We start from the raw sequence: 27,203 nt of genomic DNA, 5'->3' as shown, positions 1-27,203 counted from the left end.
AGAGGATGTAAATATTTAAGTCTAAACTTATTTGACTTAATAATAATTATCCATTCCAGTTGTTATAGCTAGTTAGCACATACTTTTAAGTAATTGTTAGTAACTACTAATATTTATATTCGTGGCCTTTTGAAGAATCTTTCACAACTTCTAAACCAAGAAATTTGCAGCTTTGGTTAGTAAAGGAACTCTATAATGAAATAGATCTTAAACCTTTTAACACTGCAGATGTAAGAGTAGACTTGAAATAATGTGTTCTTTTTAGCTATTGTTTCTTGAAGTATTGCATTTAATTCACCACCAGAACCCTCAAGACCTTTTCTGTAGGATTGCTCTCACAGAATTATGGTATCATAGAATCTTGCACTTGGTCTTGTACAACCTCTTTTGATTTGCATGTGCCCACTTTTGAAGCTTGTTCAAGTCTCTTTGGATGATTGTGTTAACTTCAGCACTGTGCTTGGTTTTAATAGCAAACTTGCTGAGAATACACTTGATCCCACTGTTAATCTCACTGATAATGTTGTTGAAGACCACTGGTCCCAAGATGGACCCTGGGTAATACCATTCCTCAGTGGTCTCCATGTGGACATACAGCGTTGACCACAGCCTGGCACCATCAAAGAATTCTTTATCCATTGAACAGTGCAGTCTTCAAATCTGTATCTTTCCAATTTTGAGATAGGAATGTGATGTGGGACAACATCAAAAGCTTTGCAGAGAAGAAGATTGTTCAGTAGTTAATGAGAAAGTATCAAATGCAATATTATTTCTTTTCAGAGGTTACCTTTTATGACTGTAGTTTTGTACAGAGTTTTTAATGAATTATTTAGAGGACTCTATAGTTACATAATATCACTAGAATGCAGACAACTTGCATTTTCCTTTGAGAATGTTAGTGTCTGCAACATCTGAATTGTTTGTGTGGACTTCGTGACACGCACCTGAGAAACTGTTTCTTGGTTGAATTTTCTGGATCTAACTTTAGTATTATATGCTGGTCTTTCATTCATCATAAAATCATCTCCAAACAGAAAGTAAATTCTGTTCAGACAGTCCCCAAAAGTAATGCCGCTTATTTTATTATGCTTATCCATAATATCAGAGATGAGTATTGACGGTATGGCAGTGGAGGTTGAACCATCTTGAACCATCTTGCCGGTATTCCATTACGTGTTGTTGCCACGTGACAGATGGCAGCAGAGGAGCAATCTGCCAAGCGGTAACTAATATGGAAGCGTGTTTGATGCAGTGAGTGTCACTGAATTTCTTCACATGAAGACAAAGGTTCTCATTGAAATTTATCAACACTTTATGAATGTTTATTGTGACCAGACAGTGGATATGAGCACAGTGGATGGTGTCTTTCGCTGGTGACAGCAATATAAAATACAAACCAAGTTCTGTTGCAGGTAGCCTGCTTTCCAGGGGGACTGGACTCAGTGATCTCTAGAGATTCCTTCCAGCCCCTGCAATTCTGTGTTTCTGTTATTCTGGATTCCTCAGGGAACAGCTTGGCAGGGTGACATAGGATAAAGTCCTCAAGGGAAAAGAGACCCAAGAAAACCAATCAGTACAGACCATGTTCTCTAAGCTGGGAAACAGTGCATTCTGAGAAAAAGGAAGGCAGACAAGAATCCTCTTCAATATCTTTATTGATGACCTCGATGAAGGCATCGAGTGCACCCTCAGTAAATTCGCAGATGACACCAAATTGGCTGGAAGCGTGGATCTGCCTGGGGGTAGCGAGGCCCTACAGAGGGATCTGGACAGGCTGGAGAGCTGGGCTGAAGCCAATGGGATGAGTTTCAACAAGGCCAAATGCCGGGTCCTGCACTTCGGCTACAACAACCCCAGGCGACGCTACAGGCTTGGGGCGGTGTGGCTGGAGGACTGCGTAGAGGAAACGGACCTGGGGGTATTGATTGATGCTCGGCTGAACATGAGCCGACGGTGTGCCCAGGTGGCCAAGAAGGCCAATGGCATCCTGGCTTGCATCAAAAACAGTGTTGCAAGCAGGAGCAGAGAGGTGATTGTTCCCCTATATTCAGCACTCGTGAGGCCGCACCTCGAGTATTGTGTCCAGTTTTGGGCCCCTCACTGCAAGAAAGATATTGAGGTCCTGGAACGTGTTCAAAGGAGGGCAAAAAGCTGGTGAGGGGTCTGGAACACAGGCCATATGAGGAGAGGCTGAAGGAGCTGGGAATGTTCAGCCTGGAGAAGAGGAGTCTCAGGGGAGACCTCATTGCTCTCTATAACTTCCTGAAGGGAGGTTGTAGTGAGCTGGGGTTTGGCCTCTTCTCTCGTGTAACTGGTGATAGGACCAGAGGGAATGGCTTCAAGCTACGGCAGGGGAGATTCAGGCTGGACATGAGGAAGTATTACTTTTCAGAAGGGGTGGTCAGGCACTGGAATGGACTGCCCAGGAAGGTGGTGGAGTCACCGAGCCTGGGGGTGTTCAAGGAAAGACTGGATGTTGTGTTGAGGGACATGGTTTAGTGGGAGCTATTGGGAATAGGTGAGTGGTTGGACTGGATGATCTTTTAGGTCTTTTCCAACCTTGGTGACTCTATGACTCTATGAATGCCAGGAGGCCTCTGTGGATCAACAAGGAGCTTCTGGACTTACTTAAGCTCAAAAATGAAGTTCTATAGGGAGTGGAAGCAAGAACAGGTTACCTGGGAGGACAGCAAAGTAGTTGTCCGAGAGGCCTGGGATCAGGTTAGGAAAGCTAAAACCTGGACAGAATTAAATCTAGCAAGGGACATAAAGGGGAACAAGAAAAAATTGTACAGGTATATCAGTGATAAAAGGAAGGCCAGGGAAGATGTGGGTCCTCTCTGGAAGGAAACTGGAGACCTGGAGATCACAGGGATAAGGAAAAAACCAAGGTGTTCAATGACTTCCTTGCTTCAGTCTTCTCCAGCAAGGACTGTAGCCACACTGCTCTTCTTTTCTAAAGAAAGCAAAGGTAAGAACTTGGAGAAGGAAGATCTGCCTGCTGTAAGTGAAGGTTGATTCTGAGACCATCTAAAGAACCTGGAGGTGCACAAGTCCCTGGGACTCAATGGTGGAACAGGCAGATGAAGTCGCCAAGCCGCTGTTCATCATACTTAAGAGTCGTGGCAGTCTGGTGAAGTTCCCACTGATGGGAAAAGGAGAAGCATAACCCCCATTTTCAAAAAGTGGGAAAAAGAACATCCAGGGAGCTACAGGGCAGTCAGTCTCATCTCTGTGCCTGGCAAGATTACAGAGCAGATCCTCCTGAAGACCCTATGTGGAAAGTAAAGATGAGGTAGTTGGTGGTAACCAATGTGGCTTCACGAAGGGCAAGTCATGCCTGTCAAACTTGGTGACCTTTTATGATGGAGTTACAGTGTCAGTGAATAAGAGAAGAGCAACTGATGTCATGTACCTGGGCTTGTGCCAAGCATTTGACACTGTCCCACATGACATCCTGGTCACCACAGTGGAGAAAAATGGATGTGATGGATGGACCTCTTGCTGGATAAGGAACTGGCAGGATGGCCGCACTCGGAGAGTGGTGGTCAGCGGTTCATAGTCCAAGAACAGACTGGTGATGAGTGGTTCCTCAGGGATCACTGCTCGGACCAGTGTTATTTAACATCTTTGTAGGTGACATGGACAGTGGGATGCAAAAACTCAGTGAGTTTGCAGATGACACCATGCTGAGTGGTGCAGTTAACATGCTTAGAGGAACAGATGCCATCCAGAGGGACCTGGATGTTTGACACTTTGACTGATGAGTCCACGGCAACCTCATAAAGTTCAACAAGACAATTGCAAGGTCCTGCATTTGCATCAAGATAATCCCAAGTACAGATACAGGTTGGGTGGAGAATGGCTTGAGAGAAGCTCTGAGGAGAAGGCTATTGGTTGATGAAAGATTCAGCATGAACCGGCAGTGTGCGCTTGCAGATGGATTCTGGGCTGTGTCAAGAGAAGTGTGAACAGCAGGTCAAGGAGCTGATTCTGCCCCTCTGCTCTCGTGGTTCTTAATACCATCTCCATCCATGTCATCATCACAAGCATCTCCTTTCCCATCACCATCTGTGTCCCTCTGGTCATTATTCAGGACACTGCAGCAGTTGTCACAGGTATCTCCAGAGATATCTTCATCACTATTTCTCTGGTTAACACTGAGGGTCAAGACACAGTTATCCTGCTCATTGGGAATGCCATCTCCATCTGCATCTTCATCGCAGGCATCTCCAATCCCAGTAGTGGAGTACTGCGTCCAGCTGTGTTGGGTCCCAGAACAAGAAAGACATTGAGCGGTTTAAGTGGGTCTAGAGAATGGCCACAAAGATGATCAGAGGGCTTGTCAATGATTTATGGGCTGATTTGGCCCCATTCTGTGACCAGTGGAGCGGAGGAAAAAGGAGATCCATACCTCCAGAGAAGGGGATAAGGGAAAAAGGGTAGCAGCAACAATCTGAGGAGAATCAAACTGATTTACTAAATAGGATATTGAAATGCAAGACAACACTCTATAATACAATATAATACAATATAATTAGAATTGTAGCTAATAAATCAAATATAATGAGAGAAAGAGTATCCGAAAGCTGAAAGCCTTACTCTGATACTGAGGCAAGACATACTATCGGGTGGAGCAGCAGGGAGGAGAGCCTGGTCTTGTGACCTTGCCGGGGGCTTTACCTCCCCTCTGGCTTATTATTTGGTGTTCTTCATATTACATGCTACAGTAGTTCATTGGAATCCTTGTGAGTGCTGTTTTCTCTTAAACTGCTGCTTAATGCTGCTTATTTATTCTTGTATCCTTTTTAGTAATTTAGTATTCTTAAAATTTGAGTGCTAACAATTTAGTGAAGTCCACTGGGTTATTCAGTTTTTGTTATGAGGCAATTATTCACCCTTTTCTACCCCTTTTCTCTGAGCAGCGTAGTGGAATGGGGAGTGGGAGCTGCGGTCAGTCCATAATGCTTTGTCTCTGCCACTCCTCCATGGTCACTATCTGTCCCTTCTCCACGTGGGACCCCCCCCATTGGATGCTGTTCTTCCCAAACTGATCCTTTTTGGGCTTCCCACATGCTGTAGCTCACCTAGCACTGCTCCATTACAGCTTCGTACTGTGGAGCCCACCCTTCAGGCAATGCTCCACATGGGTCCCCATAGGCAGCATCTCACCCAGTCTTCCTGCCCCACTGCAGGAGGCTCCCCACGGGCTGCAGCTCCCATTCAGAATGCTCCTGCAGGAGTGCCCATAGGCTGTGTGCCCTCCAGACCTCATCCCCTGCTGCTCTGTGGGCTCCTCCATGGCTGCATGGGGAGATCTACTCCATATGGTACCCACAGGCTGCAGGGAACTTCTGTTCTTTGCCTGGAGCTCCTTTGCCTTTCTCCTGCACTGACCTGGGTGCCTCCAGGACCACTTCTCTTCCATTTCTCATCTTTCTCTCCAAGCTGCTGTTGTGTAGCAGTTCTCTCTCTCCTATATCTGCTCTCCCAGAATGCACCCATTGTTGCCCATGGCTCAGCTCTGGCAGTGGTTCCTTGTTTTATTTTATGAACTGTTTTGTTGGTTTTTTTTTCCCCTGTAGTATGACTGTAATTTTTTCCTGTAATGTGAAGAAAATGTAGTGGTATTTCAGAGATGTTCTTTATGAGACTGATGGTAAGTGGTACTTTGTTTTTCCCCAGCTAATCTTCCAGTACCAACTATTGCTGCAATCGATGGAACTGCGTTGGGTGGTGGCCTGGAACTTGCTTTAGCCTGTGACATAAGAGTGGCAGGTAAATTTGAAACTGTTAATTAAATGAAAGATTATTAGTACTGCAGAAGCCTTAACTACCCTTTGCCTGGACAATAGTCTATAAAAATGACTTTGTTTTCCAACATTGTTTATGAACAATTACTTAGAAGAGATTTAGCAGAAACTTGGCTGAAATACTTGCTAGGAATTAATTTCATAACTCTGAGCACTGATAGAGTATTTTTTACTACATTTTATTATTTTTTGCTTTAATAACATACTTCTAATGTGAAAATTAGTACTGTACAGAACTTGCCTTGCTGGGATATTTAATAAAGGCAGATCAATTAAATCTATTAGAAGATTTTTCATAAGATGGTGCTTATGTTTTGATTTGTTGTTCTTTATTAAGGAAATGTAACAGATGCAGGACATTATTACATATTTTGCAAATTGTTTTTCTGTAGACTGTAGCAACAACTCAGACTTTTATTTTTTAGCCTCTTCTGCTAAGATGGGCCTGGTTGAAACGAAGTTGGCAATCATACCAGGTGCAGGTATGAAATTTTAGCTGTTGTTACCGTGTAGAATTAATCAACATATGCTCTGGGTACTTGATTTCTATCTGTAAACTTCAGCTTATTTTCATGTCTCCATTAGGGATGGTTGGCCTGTTTTTTAACTGACTGCCCATATTGGTTTCTAAAAGTTAATTAAGAAATGTTGTTCTCGTTGCAAGGGATTAGCATTTTTCTTTTCAAAGTTATATTAAATAACTAATTATTAAGTGATTCTGTAAGTGAAATTTGATGTCTTGATCTGAAAGCTGAGCAGTTTTGTTGAAGGTCAGACTAGGAAAAAAGGTACCATTAACTGTCAGTGTACAAAAGTGGTAATTTAATTAATGATCCACTTTTATGTGCTGTCTGCTACTTTAGATTGCATGTTCTGTTTTCATGCTGCTTGTGGACTGAGTATAAGGAATTTAAAAACAGAAAAGATAAAGGAAAAAGATATTTTATCTTGCCAAAAAATTGTTGCTGGGCTGTTTTTTTTTTTTTTTTTTTTTTTTTTTTTTTTTATGTTTTTAATGTGGAAGGCCAGTTCACTGGCTTTTTCTGGATTCATGATGAATTAAATTTAATAAAGTTACAGAATAACTAGTATTTGCTTAGCGCTTTATGTTATGAAATCTTGTGTTTGGATTTTTTAAAAAATTCCATGGTTAAATAATTTTCATTTAAATTAATATATCTGCCTTTCTGGGGAAAGGGTAGTACCGTGAAGACAAATGTATCCTCCTGACCCCCACTTGGCCTTGGCCATCGTTTTTTGCAGTTTTGGGAAAGCTTCTTTATACCTGTTTGTATCCTAATGGGTGGTAAGTATTTTGGAAGCACTTATTTAAGTATTTAATTCTAAGGACTAGTGCTGGAGTTCAGGTAGAGAGGAGAGTTGTGTAAGAAACAGTCTTATCCTATTACCCATATACAGTGATTGTACAGTTTCATTTCAAATGCTTTTTTTAATTGCTATTGTTGAGTTGTGATTTCAGTCGATACTTTCTCCCTGTCTCTTCTTTACCTCTGAAGTCAGAGCTACAATTTGCTTAACGATAATGGAATTGGTGACTGGACTCTTTTTAGCAGACAATAAAGATGAATTATGTAGTTGATTTTAAGGATATATTTTCTTCTGGTGTTGTTGTCATGAGATATTGTTCCTTTGCAATTATGTCCAGGTGAAGAAAAAGACAGAAAATGCAGTTGTTTCTTTGCATTTTTTTTTACTTGATTGGTCCTTCATTCCACCCTTTCCCAAGCAATTGTGCAGGACAGTATTGAGGGCATACTGTCCAGGAAATTCAGGTCAAACTGTTCAGATCGTCTCAACATTCAACTTACTAAGCTTGTCTCGTTTCCATACTTTGTGTTATTTATAGATGTTTCAAATTTGTAATGCTTTCAGCTTAAAATGCTAAGCAACTGACTCATTGTGAGTTCTGAAGGATTCATTCAGAACGTTTTACTGCTACCCAGACGGTGCTTTGAAAATCCTTTTGTTTTACGCATCCTAATCATGCTCTGAAGATATGTCTTCACCTCCTTGAAAATACAGTGTATTTTATCATTTTATCATTTTACCATTCCTGTTAAAATTATGAAATTTTAGGGTATGTTCAGTGATTAATTTTTCCTTGCTCCTATCAGCCTAACAGGCTATTTTTGATGACTGTATTTCGTCTTAGCAGAACTTTTCTTGATCAGCCTGTACTTGCACCACCCTTAATAACCACTGAGAATGTTGTAGTCCTTTTCAGCTTCTGTCTTCAAACTATTAATTCGTCATGCCTTATGTCTTTAGAAAGTAAAGAATGAGTAGAGGAAATTTGTGTATGTAATTTAGAGAAAGAAATCAGATAGGACCACTTCAATCTTAGGCTTCATGGGTAAGTTGAACATTTTCTTATAATGCTTACTTCTAGCTGCCCTGAGGGAAAGGAGGACAGGGCAGTGGAGCTGAAAAGAGAAATTTAGCCACTAAGACATATCAGTAGCTTTCTGCTACCATCTAGTACATCTGAAACTCAGCAGCAAACTGTGTTGCTTCTTTTTCTGACAAACTACTTCTATTTTATTCTACTCCATTACCTGTCATGAGTATGCAGTAAATGAAAAGATTTTAAATCAGGTGATAATTAACATGATTGTGGTCATATGAAAGTTTTCTCTATGTTGTTTTCTTTTTTATAAGTTACATACTAAAAGATGTAGTAAAAACGTGTTATTAGAATTTAGCAGTCATGTATTGAAATATCACAGATAAGTAGTGATGTTTTGGAACTTGTGTACTGTGTTGCATTCCATCTGTTTTAAAATGGGAACCTGAAAAGACCTGGTCCAGCACTGTCTAGCAAGCAACTAATTTTAATAGAGATTTCCCAAATATGACAAATTTTGCTTCTGAATATGCACTGATGTTCTGCACCACTGTAAAGTTTAAACAGTGATTAACTGAATCCTGGTTAATATACAGTGATGAATTGTTGCTTCTAAGCCTGCCAACAAAGGAGGCATTCATAGAGCATACCTTGTCTGTGCTAGCAACTCAAGTCTCACAAAAGTGCAATTCATGATGGACAGCAGAGCAAGAGTGAGTATGTCAACAGTACCTCCTTTTATGCTTTAGTTTTGTGTACAGACAGCTGCACAGAATATGATGGAGAAAGATTCAATCTCTTTCCTTTAGAAATTTAAGTCCAGTTCTCTCTCCACCGTGAAAAAAGCTTTATCTGCCTTATGCGAGCTCGGGGGAGATAGAAAATCTTAACATTTTCCTTCCTACTTCCCTCAATCTCGTAAGGAAATTGAGACTCAGTGAACTAGAGGAAGTGCACAGAAAGTGATGTGATAACTCAGTGCTTTTGCTTATTTTTAGGGCCACCAAAATGATCACAGGGCTGTAGTACCTCTCCTGTGAGGAAAAATTGAGGGAACTGGGATTGTTTAGCTTGGAGAAGGCTCCGGGGAGACCTCATTACGGCTTCTAGTACTTGAAGGGAGTGTATAAACAGGAAGGCAAACAGCTGTTTACAAGGGTGGACAATGATAGGACAGGGGAGAATGGTTTAAACTGAGACATGGGAGGACTAGGTTAGAAATTAGGAGGAAGTTTTTCACACAGAGGGTGGTGACACACTGGAACAGGTTGCCCAAGGAGGTTGTGGATGCCCCATCCCTGGAGGCATTCAAGGCCAGGCTGGATCTGAGCAGCCTTGTCTGGTGGTTGGCAACCCTGCAGGGATAGCAGGGGGGTTGAAACTTGGTGATCATTGTGGTCCTTTTCAACCCAGGCCATTCTATGATTCTGTGATTTTCTTTGTAACACTGTAGTTCTGTGCAGAACTCAGCACAAAAATTGTATGCTTTCTCTTTCTGTTGTTACTTCCTATAATTAAGTAAAAGGGGAGCAGAACTCTTTCAGTAACTGAATGTAGTTTCTGATGTCTTTCTGTGTGAAAAGTGTTTCATGGTGGGAAGTTTCTCCTTAGTTAAAAAATTGGAACATTTCTCTCTATCGTCCTTTGTTTTAAAATTATCTTAATCCATAACTTATTTTAGTTTTTTTTTACCTCTAGTCTTCAATAATGGGTCTACAACACATACATTATGCCTTTCTGAAAAATCTGCTTTTATTTGTTAATATCTTATTTGAATACCACTTAGTAACAGTTAAGAGGAGGTACAAGTGTTTGTAAACAGCATACTTAAATTTTCTTAATGTGTTAATAGAAAGAGATAGGATTGGTGAGGATGAGAGAGATGCTCTGTGTCAGTAGAAACTGGGAAAGACAGGTATGTATACACAAAAATAATTTGGATTTGTTTCATGCATGCAATTGTTTTCATATAAATGTTATGTATAAATACGAGGCATTGATATACACTGACACTGAGGCTTCCACAAAAAAAGACAACATAAAATTGAAATTAATACATTCATGTCAGCAGATAAGACCCAGCTACATTAAAAATGTAGCTAATTATTCTGCTGCATACTTACAGCTTTTCACTTCTCTTTTCTATTTTGTTTATGAAGCCATTTTAAGTAGCAAGGCTCCGTTCAAATCATCAAAGCAAATTTTACTTTTATCCTACCCTTGTACCAAAAAGAACTGTGGAATCATAGAATACGGCAAGGGAGAAGGAATCCATGAGGATCACTGAGTCTAACTTCCGGCTTCACACAGGGCCACCCAAAAGTCACACCATATGACTGAGAGCATTGTCCAGACGCTTCCTGAACTGCAGCAGCTGGGAGCCATGGCCACTGTCCTGGGAAGCCTGACCCATGCTCACCGCCTTCTCCTTACATCCAGCCTGACCATCCCGTTACAGCTCCATGCCATTCCCTCTGGACTTTCCCCTTTATTTGCTTATCATTTGTCCCTACCCAGTGGCTCTCAGCTGTGTCATTTCCAACTAGCTGCTCTCTTCAGTGCAGCTCCTCCTTCACAGCACTACCCCTTTGCATCTCCTGCCTCGCCTATCTCTGGTTCCTCATGCTGTGTGCTTTGGTGTCAAAGCATTTCAGATGTGCTTCATAGCATGTTGAACTGCTTTTTTCTTTAATATATACTGCATAGGAGAGCTTTAGTGGAAGCATTTGTATGTTCTCCTTCTCTCTCCACTTCAGAAACAGTATTGCTTTGACTTTTTCTAGACTTTAAAATGTGTTTGGGGAAGTTACGATACTTATGAATTTTAAAAGTGAGAGGGGAACACACAAGAAATCAGTTTTCTTTGCACGGGAAGAAAACAAGAGTGAGAATGAAAACTGAGTTTAGGTAATCATTATATGTTTTCTGTATTTCTTAAATTGTTCATCATTCACTATTAAAAACAATGTGAAAGTTTCTGTTACAGGATTTATTTTAATATTGAAAAAAAAAACCTCTTTTGGATGAGAAAGGTGTCAAGGGAATTTCCAGATGCAAAAAACTCCTACAGAATGCAATATTGCTAAGAACAGAAGTTGTATAATTCAACCAAGCGTAAAGGTTAAATAAAATGTGAGTCATTTCAACTTGAAATCTAATGCATCTTATGATGTATTGCCAGTATATTTTTAAAATTTGTATACTTTCAGCAATAATAGGAATAATTGCATATAGCAAATATTGAAAAGTTGAAGTGGTAGTGGTAGGACTTCTGAACATTAATTGCAATTTTTCTGCAGGTAGGTGCTGCATGATAATGCATTATAAGAGAGTTATCTTGAAAGAAAAATCTTCATGTTGTCTTATAACTTTATACCTGAGTAATCTTGTACTTTTCCATCCCATCTTTATTCTGATATCTTTATTCTGATCCTTAGTAGAGCAGTTCTTGCCATCTTTACTTTTTTCATGACCTCTATGTAGTTCTTGCAAATACAATTTTTTTTTATTACATGAAGTCATCCTTTGAGATCTCCTACCTTTTAAAATTTTAACTGCATCTAGGAGGACTGATTACAGAAAAATATCTGAAAGAATTAGCTTTGAGTTTGTTTCTACTTCTTTTCAGCTAGCTCATAAACCCTGTTGTGATTTGTCTTACTTTGCCTGTTTCCCTATTCCAATCTTATGTCATATGTTTAATACTGTAAATTTCCCAAATGAAATACTGGTAACAGACAGTTTAAAATAAGCTTCTGACTGAATGTACATCTTTAGCATCTCATCAGCATTGTCCTTAAAATTACAGTTATTGAGAAATGACAAGAAGATTAACTTTTTACTTTTTTCCTGTTATAATTAAGGCAGACTCTGAATTTTTTTTTCGCTGAGATCTATCAGTGCTTGCTTTACATATGCAATCCAATTATGATTTGATATGGCAAAAAAGTTAAAATTAGTTACTCTGAGAACATTTATCTACATTTTCTTCAATCATCTGAAGTCTAGATAGCTTTATTTGCATTTTCATATTTTGTAATGTTTATTCTGTGCATCACGTTAAATAAATAGCCTCAAGTGCAAAATTCCTAATAGCGTATAGAAAACAGATGTTTGTATATCCACTTTTTTCTCAAAGTAATTATGCACAATAAATAGAATGTTACTAGAGAGAAGTAAATCAGTCCTACTTCTGTAAGCTAGGGAGAATTGTGGTTCTTATGTTTCCTTCTTCTTAAATAAAAGTAAGCTGATTTTCATCAAATGACTGATTTTTTCCTCATTTTATTATCTCTTTTAATGCTGGTGTTAAGACAGAATTTTGAAATGTCAAGCAATACTAGCACTGCAAAACCTTTGTACATAAAACTAATGCCTTTCAAATTTTATTTTCAATATGTCAACATAAACAGGGTAATTTGTAAGCAGTGGTAATCTTCTGCAGATGATGGTAGGAGAATATCAAATCACCGAAGCTGGTCCCCGTTTTAACATGAGACATAGAGCTTTTTTACTGTGGTACAGAGAATACTGTATGCTTTTTCCTTTGTATGCTGGCCTTAGAACTCTTTCCAAAATTGTATTAGAAACAACCAATTTTTCCTACAGTAAAAGGAGTTAACCGAGGCTGTCTGTGTCCCCAGTGACTGCAACTCTATAGAATGTGTTTTAGATATCAAGTTTGGTTTCAGAGACAGACCACTTGTGACTTCTGTTGTTTCTGCTAGCAAAGATTGTAGAACATTTCTTCCTGGCCTAAATTTGGAGATATCTCATTTACAAACCAGAACTGCCAGATTTTTGAGAAGTTTCACTAGCACGAGGAGCAACGCTACATCCTCCACGTACTGCATCTAAAGTTAGTCCTTTATGCTGCAGGAGAAGGAGGAAATAAAACAAGAACGAGAAAAATAGAGAGAAGCCCCAGAAGCAAGGTTGAACCTTAGAGGAAGTGCAAGAGGAGAGAAGGAGAATTTTCTTGGCTTTGGAAAGCACAGCATAGAAGGCCTGATTTTACCATGATTTATATATGGAGAAATCAAATACTAGCAGCAAAAAATGATGTAGTCTTGTTTTAACTTTTTAACTTTTTCATGTTTTGTGAGTATAAAAACATTAATTTTATATCAAGATTGAATTTTGGAGTTTTGAAATCAAGATTAAAATTTCGTTTGTACAACCTGAGTAATGCTTTCAACTGTTATTCTCATAGATATATTAGATCATGTCCTCTCAACTGCTTAAAAATTGCATTATGAGACTGGTGGATTGCTCATTTTGAATGGTAGCAAGAAATCTGAACAAATGTAACAGAGGACTTAGTTTTTTCAATCCTCAAATCGTTTAGAGTTAGGCCTCACTCAAGTTCTCTTTCAGAGAACGTGAATGGAGAACTATCATGGGTTGTACCCATCATATCTGTGTATCGCATTGTATCACATTCATATCTTTTTCAGACCATTTCTGTGTCATTGAAAGCGTCTGTGAAGCTTTGAAAAGAAAGCAGACTTGAACTTTACGTTTGCAGTTTGACTTTATGCCCATACATAGAATAGTGTGACACTGAATGGAAACCACAGTTTAGGAATACTGTAACTATATCAATGGAATTTACAATAGGTGCAAAGTGAAGTGTATTCACATGAGGTACTCTGGTGAAAATGAGTTGGAGAGAATTAGGTAAATAGAAAAAAGAATGGTTTAAACTACTGCCAGGTAAATAACTATATTTTTCTAAAGCCAGTTAAAATTTAAAATTATACGGATGCGTTGCCTGTCAGCTAATCAAGTAGATGAGTTTTATATTCATGCATAAGAATCCAACAGAATTTGTGAAGTCATGTAGGAAGATATGGGAAGGCAAAAAGTACTTTGTTCAAACCACTCATTTTTCTCTGTAAAAAGACTACCCTGTTCAGCCCCTAAACGTGTCCTGAAAACAGCACCTAATGTCTACCTTGAGATTTCTTGTGTACTCAAAATTATAAAATCATTATAGAATGTGCACATACACAGCCTTAAGCCATTTTCTTTCAACTTCTCATTTTCAACCTGATCTGCGAACTGAAGAAAATTGAATAGTAATATGTTTTTTGGTGAGGGTGGAGCACGGAGAAAATAAAACATAGCAATATGCAACTGTATAAAGGCTTCTTGTAAAAAAAAATTAGAAGTTTTTTTCATTTTAAAAATTGACTTTGTACTTTGGAAGTAAATATTAAACAACTTAATCTCAGTATCAACTATCTTCTCTCTTACTATGAATAAGAACTAAAAACTTCCAAGCTTCAAGGTTGTAGAGTCAACTTTTTCTACACGTATGTCTTATTTTGTAAGATTCTCCACTATCTGACTGTTTTTTCCACATTCCTCTGTTGAAGATATTCACTGCAACTTCAGTGGATTTTCATATTTTTAAATACTCTGCTCTTCCTCTGTTGTTTTACTTTCATTCTGACAACATTTTCTCTTCTCTCCTTATCTCTGTGGTAACACAAGTTGTAAGGTGAAATAACTCTCTTCTGATGATACCAGGGAAGATAGAGAAAACAGTCAGGTAAATGCAGAAAATTATTAAAGTGTCAGTGATGAATGAAAATGCATGAGTGAGTCAATATGCATCTGGAAGTTATTTTTTTAATTAAATTGAATTCAATTCTGAAGAGGATAAAGGGAAAAAAATACAGAATGTAGCAGAAATGTTTCACTACCGGCTATCAATTTGTGTATATTAAAGAAATACCAGGAAAGTGGAAGCAAAATAATGGAAAGAGTGAAGATGATTATTAGTACCATAATGGCAGTTTTGGAGGTCTTGATTGCTGCGTCACTCCTGTATCTCTGCATTGCTGTACTGGGAAACATAAGCTCCTCATATGTCTAATGTTGTTGTTTTTTTTTCCCAATAAAAAACTGGTGATGTAAATATTCCTTGTAGTGTTAAAGAAACCGTTAATCTGCATAATCATAGACACAATTCAATACAATGTGATGAAAATGAGCTGAATGACTGTACAATACATAGCTAATCATGGTGCGTATCACCTGGTAGTTTTCAGCACTCCTTTTGAAGTGATGACCAAGTATCTTTTTCAGTTACAGTAGCAGTGATAAAAGTACATTTATAAGATTTTCATAATTCCCACACATGAGAAAAACAACATTCATATATAGGAACCAAAAAACTCTTAACCCACTCTTCAACAGAGTTCCGAGTTCATTAGCATCTGTGCAAACCTTCACTCCTTTATTTCTTTTAAATCTACAGTTTTACACAATGTAGTTATGGTACTGCCCTGTTTGGGATGGAGTCTTCAACAATCTCAAATCTGTACTGAGAGATTGTGCAAACAGTACCATGATCAAGCAGAGACAGAAAGTGTATGAGAAAAAGAGAACAGGTGCTAATCAGGAAGTTAGTGACAGAGGAACAAAACAGGTTTGAGTCTAAGAGCTTTAAAACTCTTAATAAATAAGGAAAAGAAATAAGATGCCAAGATTTTCCTATTGGTTCTCTTTAAAAAGGTTTGCTTGTAAGAAAGGAAACATTGTGACTTTTATTCACTTAACTAGTTATTTGTTCTGTTTTTAATTTCTTTTTTTTTCCAGGTGCTTCAGTAGCATTTCTGAAATTTATGTGTGTGACCTCTCCAAACTTAGTTGCAGTCATTTAAATAATCATTTGGTCAGAATTTTCACTGACATCAGTTTTTGTCTCAGTAAGGACTATCAGAGCTACGGTCGGCCTTTAGGATTTGATCTAGTAGTAATGAATCCAGAGGTGGTGAATTGAGAGGAAAAAACAAATCCCCAAATTTTATCAAGATTAAATGAGTAATGTGTTGCTGTCTTTTCTACACTATTTGTCTGAATCTTTATGCAAGTGACCCTTACTGCATATAGTACACAGGTAAGAACTGCGGTTTAATCATTGGCATGTGTCAGTATGGAAGTGTATAAGCATAGTTTTCTGAGTGAAATTAATATGTTGTGTTGCTTATGTCATATTAAAGTCTAGTTTGTGGAAAAATGTTGTGGGATTCTTTGCAGTACAAAAATAGTTTTCTTAAAATATTTTAGTTTACCTTCTGTACTTGGGTGAATGAAAAGCAATTTGCAGAAATGAACTGACTCAGGACAGACCAAAAAAAAAAAAAGAAAGAAAGAAAAAGAAAAAAGATGATGTATCTTCTTCTGTGTTGTTTTTAAGATTCCTCTCCTCAATATGTCTCCATCTCAATATAGATGTTACTGGGGGCGAATGAGTGGGGCTGTAGAGTACCAGCTGGAGTATATAAATGGGGCCTAGCATAGACGCAGCAGTGCTTGGTAAGTTCCTAAAAATTATATCTACAGCTGTTGAACTCATTCACAGTCACTGTTTTTTGAAGAGAAGCCAAGGAATTTTTAATCAAGGAAGATTACCAGGCAGATTACTGTGTACTGAGTACTTAAAAATAGACTTACTTTTATTAGTAAAACCGCTTCGTTTAAGCCAGAAGTGTTATATTTTTCAGAGAAAATGCAAAAGCTACTTTGATTTAAAACAGAATTAAATTATTATGAATGGGATGTGGAAAGAGATAATGAGATGGAAAGAAGATAATATTTATGCTCTCTAATGGGACTATTATACAGAAAAGCCAGCATGAGTAACCTGAGTGCGTTCTAGCTTTAAATTTTGATGGATCTCAGACAGTGGCATTTTGTGGAGATAGAGGGCTTTCTGTGACCTGTTAGATTGGAAAGCATCTTATTTAAAGAAAGTTGTTGATGGAGTATTTTAAACTTTTTGGAGTTGTTTTGGTAATCTACTCTCATAGAACTAATTGTTATTCTTTTCCTACCCCAGTGAAACTGGTTCACTTGTTTTTGGCACACATCCAAGCTGTGAAATTTATTTGATTTTCAAGACCACCATCTAGAAATAGTGATGCAGTGTCAGCAAGGCCGCATTTCATTTCATGAACATAATTTCCAGTGCCCTAGAATTAATTTATTCACTGACCTGTTAATAGCTGCAGTCTATCACTGGTTTATAGAACTGAGGACGTGCCTGGAAATAGTCATGGTCACCCTACCAGGAGATTAGTTACAGGATTTCTTTTTAGAGTAACATTTTTTTTTGTTGTTGTTTTGATCATATTGAAGAGTCTGACTGCTAATATAAAATAAACCAACTTAATCAAACGGAAAATACTAGTAGCTAGTAAATATTGGACTCAAGTTAACTATTTTGAAGTAGTTGTTTTATACCACATTTTACTTTAATATATCTGAGATACATTCCAGCAGTTGCATTATGTGTACGGAGGATTCTCCCTTTGAATATCCAGCCCAGCACAGGCAGTTGCAGTGCCAAAAGAAGCTGTGAATCATAAAATCACCAAGGTAGGAAGAGACCTCCAAGATCGTCTGTCCAACCATCCACCTACCAATGATAGACCCCAAGGGTCTGTCTTGGGACCGGTGCTCTTTAACATCTTTATTAATGACATCGATGAGAGAATTGAGTGCACCCTCAGCAAGTTTGCTGACGACACCAAGCTGAGTGGTGCGGTCGATACGGTGGAAGGAAGGGATGCCATTCAGAGGGACCTCGACAGGCTGGAAAGCTGGGCTCGGGTGAACCTAATGAGGTTCAACACGGCAAAGTGCAAGGTTGTGCATTTGGGCCGGAAGAACCCCAGGCACCTGTACAGGCTGGGAGGAGTGGTCCTTGAGAGCAGCTCGGCAGAGAAGGACCTGGGGGTCCTGATGGACGAGAGACTTAACATGAGCCAGCAGTGCGCTCTGGCAGCTCGAAAGGCAAATGGGATCCTGGGCTCCATCAGGAGAGGGGTGGCCAGCAGGGACAGGGAGGTGATTGTCCCTCTCTACTCGGCTCTTGTGAGGCCCCATCTGGAGTACTGTGTCCAGGTGTGGAGCCCTCAGTACAAGAAAGACATGGAGATTTTGGAAAGGGTCCAGAGGAGGGCGACTAAGATGATCAGGGGGCTGGAGCACCTCTCCTATGAGCACAGGCTGAGGGAGTTGGGCTTGTTCAGCCTGGAGAAGAGAAGGCTGCGGGGCGACCTCATTGTAGCCTATCAATACCTGGAGGGAACCTACACCCAGGAGGGGAGTAAACTCTTCAAAAGGGCTGACAATAGCAGGACTAGGGGAAATGGATCCAAGTTGAAGGAGGGAAGATTTAGGTTGGACGTGAGGGGGAAGTTCTTTACAAGGAGAGTGGTTAGGCCCTGGAACGGGCTGCCCAGGGAGGTTGTGGATGCCCCGTCCTTGGACGTGTTCAAGGCCAGGTTGGACGGGGTCCTGGGCAACCTGGTCTAAATGTGTATGTTTGGTGGCCCTGCTAGGCAGGGGGGTTGGAACTACATGATCCTTGAGGTCCCTTCCAACCCGGGTGATTCTGTGATTCTGTGATATTTCTCTACTAAACCATGTCCCTAAGTACAACTTATGCATGTTTCTTGAACATCTCCAGAAGTAATGACTCCACCACCTCCCTGGGCAGCCTGTTCCATTGCCTGACAGCTATTTCAGAGAAGTACTTCCTAATATCCAGCCTGAGTCTCCCCTGGCACAACTTGAGGGCATTCCCTCTAGTCCTATTGCTGTTTACCTGGGAGAGTAGGTCGACACCCACCTCATCACAATCTCCTTTAAGAGGGTTATAAAGAGCTGTAAGGTAACCCGTGAGTCTCCTCCAGACTAAATAATCCCAGTTCCCTCAGCCATTCCTCGTAAGACTTGTGCTCCAGGCACCTCACCAGCCTCATTACCCTTCTCTGAATGCAGTCCAGACCTCAGTGTCTTTGTTGTCCTGAGAGGCCCAAAACTGAACATAGTACTTGATGTGTGGCATCAGCAGAGCTGAGTGCAGGGGTATGGTAAACTCCCTACTCTTGCTGGTAACGCTATTTCTTATACAAACCAGGATGCCATTGGACTTCTTGGCTACCCAGGCACACTGCTGGCCCATATTCAGCCAAGCGCCAAACAACAGCCCCAGGTCCATTTCATCTACACAGCCTTCCAGCTAATTAACTCAAGCCTGTAGGGTTGCCTGGGGTTATGACCAAAGTGCAGGACCTGGCTTATGGTCTTGTTAACTTCATTGCTTTTGCCTTAGCCTAGACATCTAGCATCTCCAGATCCCTCAGAAGGGCCTTCCTCCCCCAGGCAGGTGAACACATTCTCCCAGCTATGTTTCATCTGAAAACATAATGAGGGTACTCTCATTCTCCTTGTCAAGATCATCAGTTATATACTGGACAGAACAGATGCCAGTACTGACCCCTGTGAAACATCACCTGTGACCAGTTATCAGCTGGATTTAACTTCATTCACCACCACACTCTGGGCCCAGTCCTCCAGCCAGTTCTTCGACCAGAAAAGAATAAAGGTACAAAGAATGCACCTGTCCAAGCCACAGGCTGCCAGCTTCCCTAGGAGAATACTGTAGGAAACAGCACGAGAGGCTTTGCTGAAGTATAGGTAGACTATGTCAACAGCCTTTTCCTCATCCACCAGGCAGGTGAGTTGATCACAGAAGGAGATCAGGTTGGTTAGATAGGACCTGCCTTTCATGAGCCCATGCTAGCTTGGCCTGATCCCCTGGTTGTCCCTCACGTACTTTGTGATCTCGTTCAAGATGATCCATGACACCAAGGTCAGGCTGACAGGCCTGTAGTTCCTTACAGCCCTTCTTGTAGATGCAGTCACATTGTCAAGTCCTCCTGTAGGACCTCTCTGGTTGACTCAAGAACACTTACAGATGGTAGAAAACAACTTTGCAGTTACTTCAACCAGCTTCCCCAGCACACTTGAGAGGATCCCATCTAGCCACATAGATCTGTGACAGTCCAGATGGAGTAGTACATAGCTGTTTCCACATGGTCCCAATCCTAGACTTTCAGGTCAGAAGGTAGATTACCCCAAAGATAACTAATCTGACTGTGAAAGACAGACATGAAGGCATTGAGATCCTCAGCCTCTTCCTTGTCTTCGATAGTCATGCTCCCCACCACATCCAGTAAAGGCTGGAGATTCTCCTTACTGTTAATACATTTGTAAAAAAGTTTTTTGTTCTCTTTCACTATAGCAGTCAAGTTGAGTTCAAGCTTGGTTTCTGCCTTTCTAGTTTTTTCCTGCATATCCCAACAACTTCTTTGTACTCTCCCTGAGTCACTCATCCCTTAGTCCACAGGTGGTAGACTCTCTTTTCTCCTGGAGTCTTAGCAAAAGTCCGCTTTTATCTGCTCTTGTCTTTTTTCCCTTCTTACTGGTGTTTTCATACCAGCCACTTCCGAAGCAGCTTGGAGTCCTTCATATGCTGCCAGTATCTCTTTTTCTCTAATCCCCTCTATCCTCAACTTCAGAACACTAGGGGTGAACCTCAAGTCTCCCCTTGTACTTTCTGCCAGAGACTCCCAGTTGAACCATTCTCCCTGACAGCAGTGTAGACCATGTTTTTACATCTTGTCCTTTTCAGACTGGCCCAGTGGCTACTGCATGAACTATCTCCTGTTTAATTTCTTCAAAGGCTTGTTGTTGCTCAGGGCTCCATCTGAAATCATTTTTCTTCCACGTCTCTTGATAAAGAGAGAGAACAATTAAACTGCAATTTGAAGTATACTTCTCCAGAAGCCCACAACATCTAAGAAAGTATGTATTTCCTTTTTGTTAGTTGGTGCGGACACAGCAGTTATTTTGTTGATCATACGTGTAGGGTTGTGATTATGTCCATCTTGCTGTTCTGTTCCCAAGAGCTGAATCTCCTGCGCAGGTCCCTTGCCTTTGCTTTATGGCAAAACTGGCTTTCAGAAGGATTTGATTTATTTTCTTCACTTTCTCAAAACCTTCCTCTGCTGTGTTCCTCCACATAAGAATGTCATCAACTTATTGCAGGTGTTCAGGAGCCTCCCCCTGTTCCAATGGAGTCTGGATCAGCCCATGACAAATGGTAGGGCTGTGTTTCCACCACTGGGGCAGTTCACAGCAGGAGTACCGGACAACCCTCCAAGTGAAAGCAAACTGTGGCCTGCACTCTGCTTCCAAAGATTGAGAAAAAAAGGCACTGGCAATGTCACTTTTGGCATAGCACTTGACTGCCTTTGATTTCACTTCATTTTGAAATATGAGCATGTCTGATATGGCGCTACTCAGCAGTGTTGTATCTTCATTCAGACCACAGTAGTCCACTATTAGCCTTCACTTTCCACTGGACTTTTGCGTGACTATGGGACTATTGAAGGATGAATGAGTCTTGCTAATTACTTCTTGATTCTCTAGTTGGCGAATCAGGTGATAAGGTAAGAACTGGGAAATTTCTGTTAGTGAGATGCTGCCACCAGTGTGCACTGTTGTGGCAGCAATTAGCATCTGCTTAATTTTGCGTTTAGCAACTCCACAGCAGAAGTGTCTTCTGAGAGACCAGGGAAGATAGAAAGCTTAATGTCCTCCATCTATTAGACAGCTATTCCAAAAACCCATTGGTATCCTTTTGAATCCTTGAAGTATCCTCTCCTGAGATAATCTATACCAAGGCTGCACAGAGCCTCTGGGTCGGTCACAGTGGAGTGCTTTTGCCATGTTTCTGGTTAGGCTCACTTCAATCTCCACCACATATCTTGGGATCCCCTTGTCACTCCAGAAATACATATGTGTTCTGTCCCATTATAACTTGATGGCATTAGTGTATACTGTGCATCAGTGTCCACTAGAGTGGATATATATTATATATTATACTCCTGTGGTTCTGATGTGCTACACCATTGAATCCACAGCCCATACACATGATTATCTCTTTCCTTCACCTGGCTGAAGTCAGAGTCCCTCTGACACTGATCACAGTATTTGTTGCTTCTTGTAAATGTGAATTAAAATTCTCTTTATTAGGATAAGAAGTAAGATCAGCCCATCTAACCTTTCTGGGGAACTGTTGACTGGAAACTGGAGTAGCCATTTCCATGGAGGAACCCTGTTCTGTTGATTATTTTTCCTTGCAACTCACATACTCATGCCTCTAGAGTCAAGGTAGATTTTCCAGCCTATTTCCTCATCCTCTACATGGTCACATGGCATGTGGTGTGTACCTGCTATATCCTCTCTCTTGGGCAGAGGAACACTTACTCCTAATACTTAAATACTGATTTGTGCAGGTGGGTATGTAGATTTGCTCTTTCTGTTCAAACTGCTGAACCAGCTTCTCCATTACTGAGATTCAGGCCCATAGGGAGGAAGAGAGATATTCTTATTGCCAGTGTCTCTCAGCAAATTCATCCACTGTTTGTTCCTCTCCATCTTTGTAGGTCATTACTGCCAGAGAGTTGGCATAGACAGTGGTTTGTACAGCACAGTCTTCTGCCGTATGTGTTATGTGCACTTTGACGTCTGGATCTTCAGATAGCTGCTGTTCCAGTTTATCATTAATCACCTCCAGCGTAGCTGATTTCTTACGTGCCAGTGTGACACATGTATCCTTTCCTTTCCTTCAAACCTGACAGGTAAACAGTAAAGGCTTGTGTCCTTTTTTCAACTGATCTATCAATGCCTTCTTTCCTAGAAAGAGATCCCAGCTGTCTGGCTTCATTGCCTTCTTGTTCCAGGCTCCTGGCCCTGTTATCCTAGTTTCAGAGCAGCCAGGTAACAGCGCGCTTGCTGAGAATATGGCTAAAATCCTTTCACCTGTCTCCCAGCTCACCCGGGGTTAGAGGTTGGATGGGTTACTGCCTTCTTCATGTGTTCTGACCCTTTCTCATCCAGTTCTTGTGTTGGCCCTACTTGAGAGTAGCCTTCCTTGTCCTTGTCTTACTTCTTCTTATTATCAGAATCTTCTTCCTTCACTAAGTGAGCTTAATTGTACGCCCACCGTTTCTTCTTTCATACAGAGACAACCAGTACCAACAGAGGCTCATTCTCTGATTCTGCAGCAGAGCCTATGGCTGGAGTTGAATTAGTACTGAGCTCTGCTCAGTAGGCATAAGCCAACCCCAAGCACATTACAGTGATTTGTATCTCTTTGGAATTGCCAGTGTGATGGCATAACTTCAGCAGTTTTTTCAGGTGTGAAGTTCCAAAGCACTTTCCACTGTTCTGTGTGCATCCCCATATCATCTCGTACTCCTATCGTTCAAAAGTTTCCAGCCTTGGGGCAGATTTCTGAGTGGTATCATTAAATAGTTGTTTAGTCATAAGCAAAACCTGGAGTACTTTCAGGAGACACAGGAACATGCTGGTTTGAACATCCTGAAGATATCAGAATTTCCAAAACCTATTGTAACTGACCAGGATGAGAAGGGGAAGGAGATGGTAAAAGGGAGGGTAAAAGGGAAGTAGAGAAGAATATGCAATCTTATCTCCCCCGTGGATTGGCTCCCCCAAGAAGAAAAAGTAAATGGTGTTAATAGCTTTTAGGAGATAGTTCCCAAAGTACAGAGATGACAGCAAAGCTGAGAACAAATTACAGACCAGTCACATGGTGAGCAATTTTATCATATTATAAACTAGTGTTCTACAATACAGCAAAATGGTAATCTTTATCCAGCCTGTGGAGATTGTAAGCAGCAGATCAGGGGGCAGTCTGTAACCAGACTGCAAGTAAGGTTTTATATCATTCTGGAGACAAGCACAGAAACTCTGAAAGTGAAAGTATCAACATTCAGTGACTATTAAACTAATGTACCACTTAGAAAAATTTTGTTTTTACATACTCCAGTCAGATATGTTGTTATCTCAATCCTTTGTGCCAAATGTTGGGTGCTAGAAGGACTGTTGTGGTTTAATATGGCAGGCAGCTCAGCACCACACAGCTTTTCTTTACTTCCCTGCCAGTGGGATGGGGAAGAGAACTGCAAAATTGTAAAACTTGTGGATTGAGATAAAGGCAGGGAAAATAATGATAAATATACAAATAAGTAATACAAAATGCAATTGCTCACCACTCACCAACCAGTGCCCATACAGTTCCTCAGCAGTGTCTGACTCCCTGGCCAGTTTGGGTCAGCTGTCCCCTCCTAGCAAATTGTGCCTCCTTCATCCCCCTCCCTGGTAGAGCAGCATGAGAAACTGAAATGTCCTTGCCTTAGTGTAAACACTTCTCAGCAATAACTAAAACATTGGTATCTTATCTACATTATTATCATCCTAAATCCAAAACAGCACCATACCAGCTACTAGCAAAATAATTACTGATATCCCATCAAAACCAGGATTGCCATTTTCTACTTCTTATGTACCAAAGCCCTTGATTGAAACTCTCTGCTGCAGTTGAGGGAAAAAGGTTCAGTGGTCAGGGGGCAGTTCTCATTGTGCAGCATCGCAGTTGGCTGTTTCTGGCAATGTTGCCACTATTTAAACTCTTCTGTTTCTAAAATACAGAAGTGGCAAGTGTAGCTTTATAGAGATCTCTCCTTTCTTCTGCATCCTAGCTCTAAGCTTTTTACCTTACTTCATATCTCAGTGTTTCTTTCCCCATTTACCATTCCTGACGTTACTAGCAACATAACAACCTGGTTGTTGCTCCAGTAGCTCTAGTAATTAAATTTCGTCTACAAAGGCTTGTGAATCTGTGAGCTTTGTGTGATATTTGTTCAGTCTGTGGGAATCCTGGCAAATCTTCATGACTTGATTCATTACATTTTTTGATGTTTGCTTTGTTTCCAAGTTCTTTCAAATGATACGGTAAACTAATCTGTTCTCTATTAACTACTTCTGCTGACTGTCCCCCAAAGTCTTTGTAATAAAAAAGAGAATAAAAACAAATTCCTGATGATTCAGTTCATAAAATGTGTTACAAGAGTAAACCAATACAAGATATGAACAATGTAGAAAAACATTTTAATCTAGTAAATTACATAGAAGCAGAACATACTTATTTGATTTTCATTCCAAGCAATCCAAGGGAAGCTGATTTGGATCTATCTTCAAGTGTTTCAGACACACAAGTGTTTTTCTGTTAAAACATGTTGAAGTCTTTTTGGTTGCTTTCATTTATAAATTACTAATAAGAAAGTTCCATTAATATTTTACAGTGTTCCTTAGCATAAGAAATTATGCTAAATCTGTTATTAATACATAGTGTGATTATGATTCAAGCAGAGCTTTTGGTCCCATTTTTATATTTCTTTATGAAATAAAAGTATTTTGTAGTATTCAGAAGCTTTCTGAACTTGTGATCGTTTTGGGGCATTGCAACTGATATATTTGGAAAAACTCATCTTGAATCCCTGGTTCACCTATATTGTAGAAAGCTTAAACAGAAACATAGAGCACTGCAATCTGTCGAACAATCATATGACTGTCATTCTTGAAAATGTCTGTGTTCCAGTGGTTCATTTGTTTGTTTTCTTTTGCATTAGTGCAGCAGTTTTGCACTTTGCTCAGCCTAACATCTGCTTAGTTGGTTGTTTCGGATTAATATATACGATATGTTTGCCAAAGGTTTGTACTTGCCAGGAACATAAGTTAAGTGCAGTTTTTCTCTTCTGTCATTATTTGTATTATTATAACTTTTTTCCTATTTTTATTGGGGTGAGCACTTTGGAAAACATCATTATCAGCTCTGTATTCTTTAGGGGGTCAATGAGTAATAACTTCCTCCCGCAGAACTGAAAACAAGTAAACCTAGTGATGGAAGATAAAAACCTCATAAATTATGTTTAATTTGTGGAATGTATATGTTCTATGTATATGGAAAGGTCTCTGTATACCATAGACCTCTGCTATTATAACCTTCACTTCCAAAGTTTTCAAGCTTCTCTCAGGTGTCTTCATATCAAATATAGATAAAATTGCAGCGAATTTCATTGTTTAATAAATATGCAGGAAAAAAACGTGGTGGAAAAGTGAAAACCTCTGACAGGTTGCTTCATCTACCATATATGAATGATTGAAGAGCTAGGTGGATTTTAGCTGATTCAGGCCAAAAAAAATGGTGGTAAATTACCTCCCAGTGTAGAGTCTTCCCCACCTTTTTTCCCGCAGTAGAAGTTTCGATGTAGTAACAAATGTAGTATGTTATCCGCCTAGGAAAGTTCAGTGAAGGATAGCTACTAGTTGAAAAGTTGGTTTCTCTGTCTATCTTTTTCTGAAAGAGTCCAAGAATACTATCATATTCACATAGGCAATTGTGAACTTTTGCCTATTTCTGTGTACTCCTGTGAAGTGTTGGGACAGTTCTAAAGTCTCTCCAACATCCAGACACTACATAATCTCCAAAAAAAAGAAGTCACATTAGCTCGAGGTATGGGTATTTTTAAGCTTCTCTGACTCAATGCAGAAGTCACCCTTTCTGTTCTGATAATTCCTAGAAGACTGTTCCTGCTAGCATGTGGGGTTCAGTTCCTGAAACATGGGTGACGCATGTTGAGTGTGTGGCTGTGGCTCCTGTTAGTTCTGTGTTCTTTCTGTCAGAAGCAGAATTACAGACACACTGTGATGTCTAAAATGTGTTTTATACATAGGTGAAGTAAGTTGAATCCACTGCACATCAGTGTTAAGAGGCTTCAAGTGCAGGAGCTTGTAAGTGAAGACTTTTGGTTATAGTACAAGACACAGTGAGCAAAGTGCAAGCTGATATTTTTACATTGTTTAAGATGGAACTGTCTACTTATTTTTACTGTCATTGAGGGTTTTTTGTTTTTTGGTTTTTTTTTTTTTTTTTTTTTTTAATTTGAACTTCTTTCTTTTACATTTAGAAAGGATAGGCAATTTACAAGCATGCATGTACTTTGTACATGTAATGGATGTAAAAATTTCAGACAAATAGAGCACATGATTATGTGCTCATTTTTTGGGCAGTACTGACATTTCATACATCTTCCTAGCAAAAAGAAGAAAGCATGGAACTGAAATGTGCAGAAGTAAAATATCCATCAGAGTAGGGGTGGCCAGCAGGGAGAGGGAGGTGATTGTCCCCCCTCTACTCTGCTCCTGTGAGGCCCCATCTGAACTACTGCATCCAATAGCTGTTGGAGAGGGTTCATAGGAGAGCCACAAAGATGATCAGGGGACTGGAGCAC

The 27,203-nt window shown here is 40.0% G+C and overlaps 1 protein-coding gene across 1 annotated transcript in view; it reads left to right on the top strand.

The window, feature by feature from the left end:
* The window catches only part of AUH (AU RNA binding methylglutaconyl-CoA hydratase), a gene marked incomplete at its 3' end in the record, with an annotated part of 111,840 nt that overhangs the window by 50,857 nt on the left and 33,780 nt on the right, over positions 1 to 27,203 (top strand). The window contains exons 5-6 of the mRNA XM_079548656.1: positions 5,686 to 5,778; positions 6,239 to 6,295. Coding sequence (XP_079404782.1) covers positions 5,686 to 5,778; positions 6,239 to 6,295 — 150 coding nt within the window. The remainder of the gene's footprint in view (positions 1 to 5,685; positions 5,779 to 6,238; positions 6,296 to 27,203) is intronic.

This window comes from Tetrao urogallus (genome assembly GCF_951394365.1).
Source record: "Tetrao urogallus genome assembly, chromosome: Z".
Classification (NCBI taxonomy): Eukaryota; Metazoa; Chordata; class Aves; order Galliformes; family Phasianidae; genus Tetrao; species Tetrao urogallus.
Note: the sequence above shows the minus strand (reverse complement) of the source record. Positions and strands in the feature narration are given on the sequence as shown.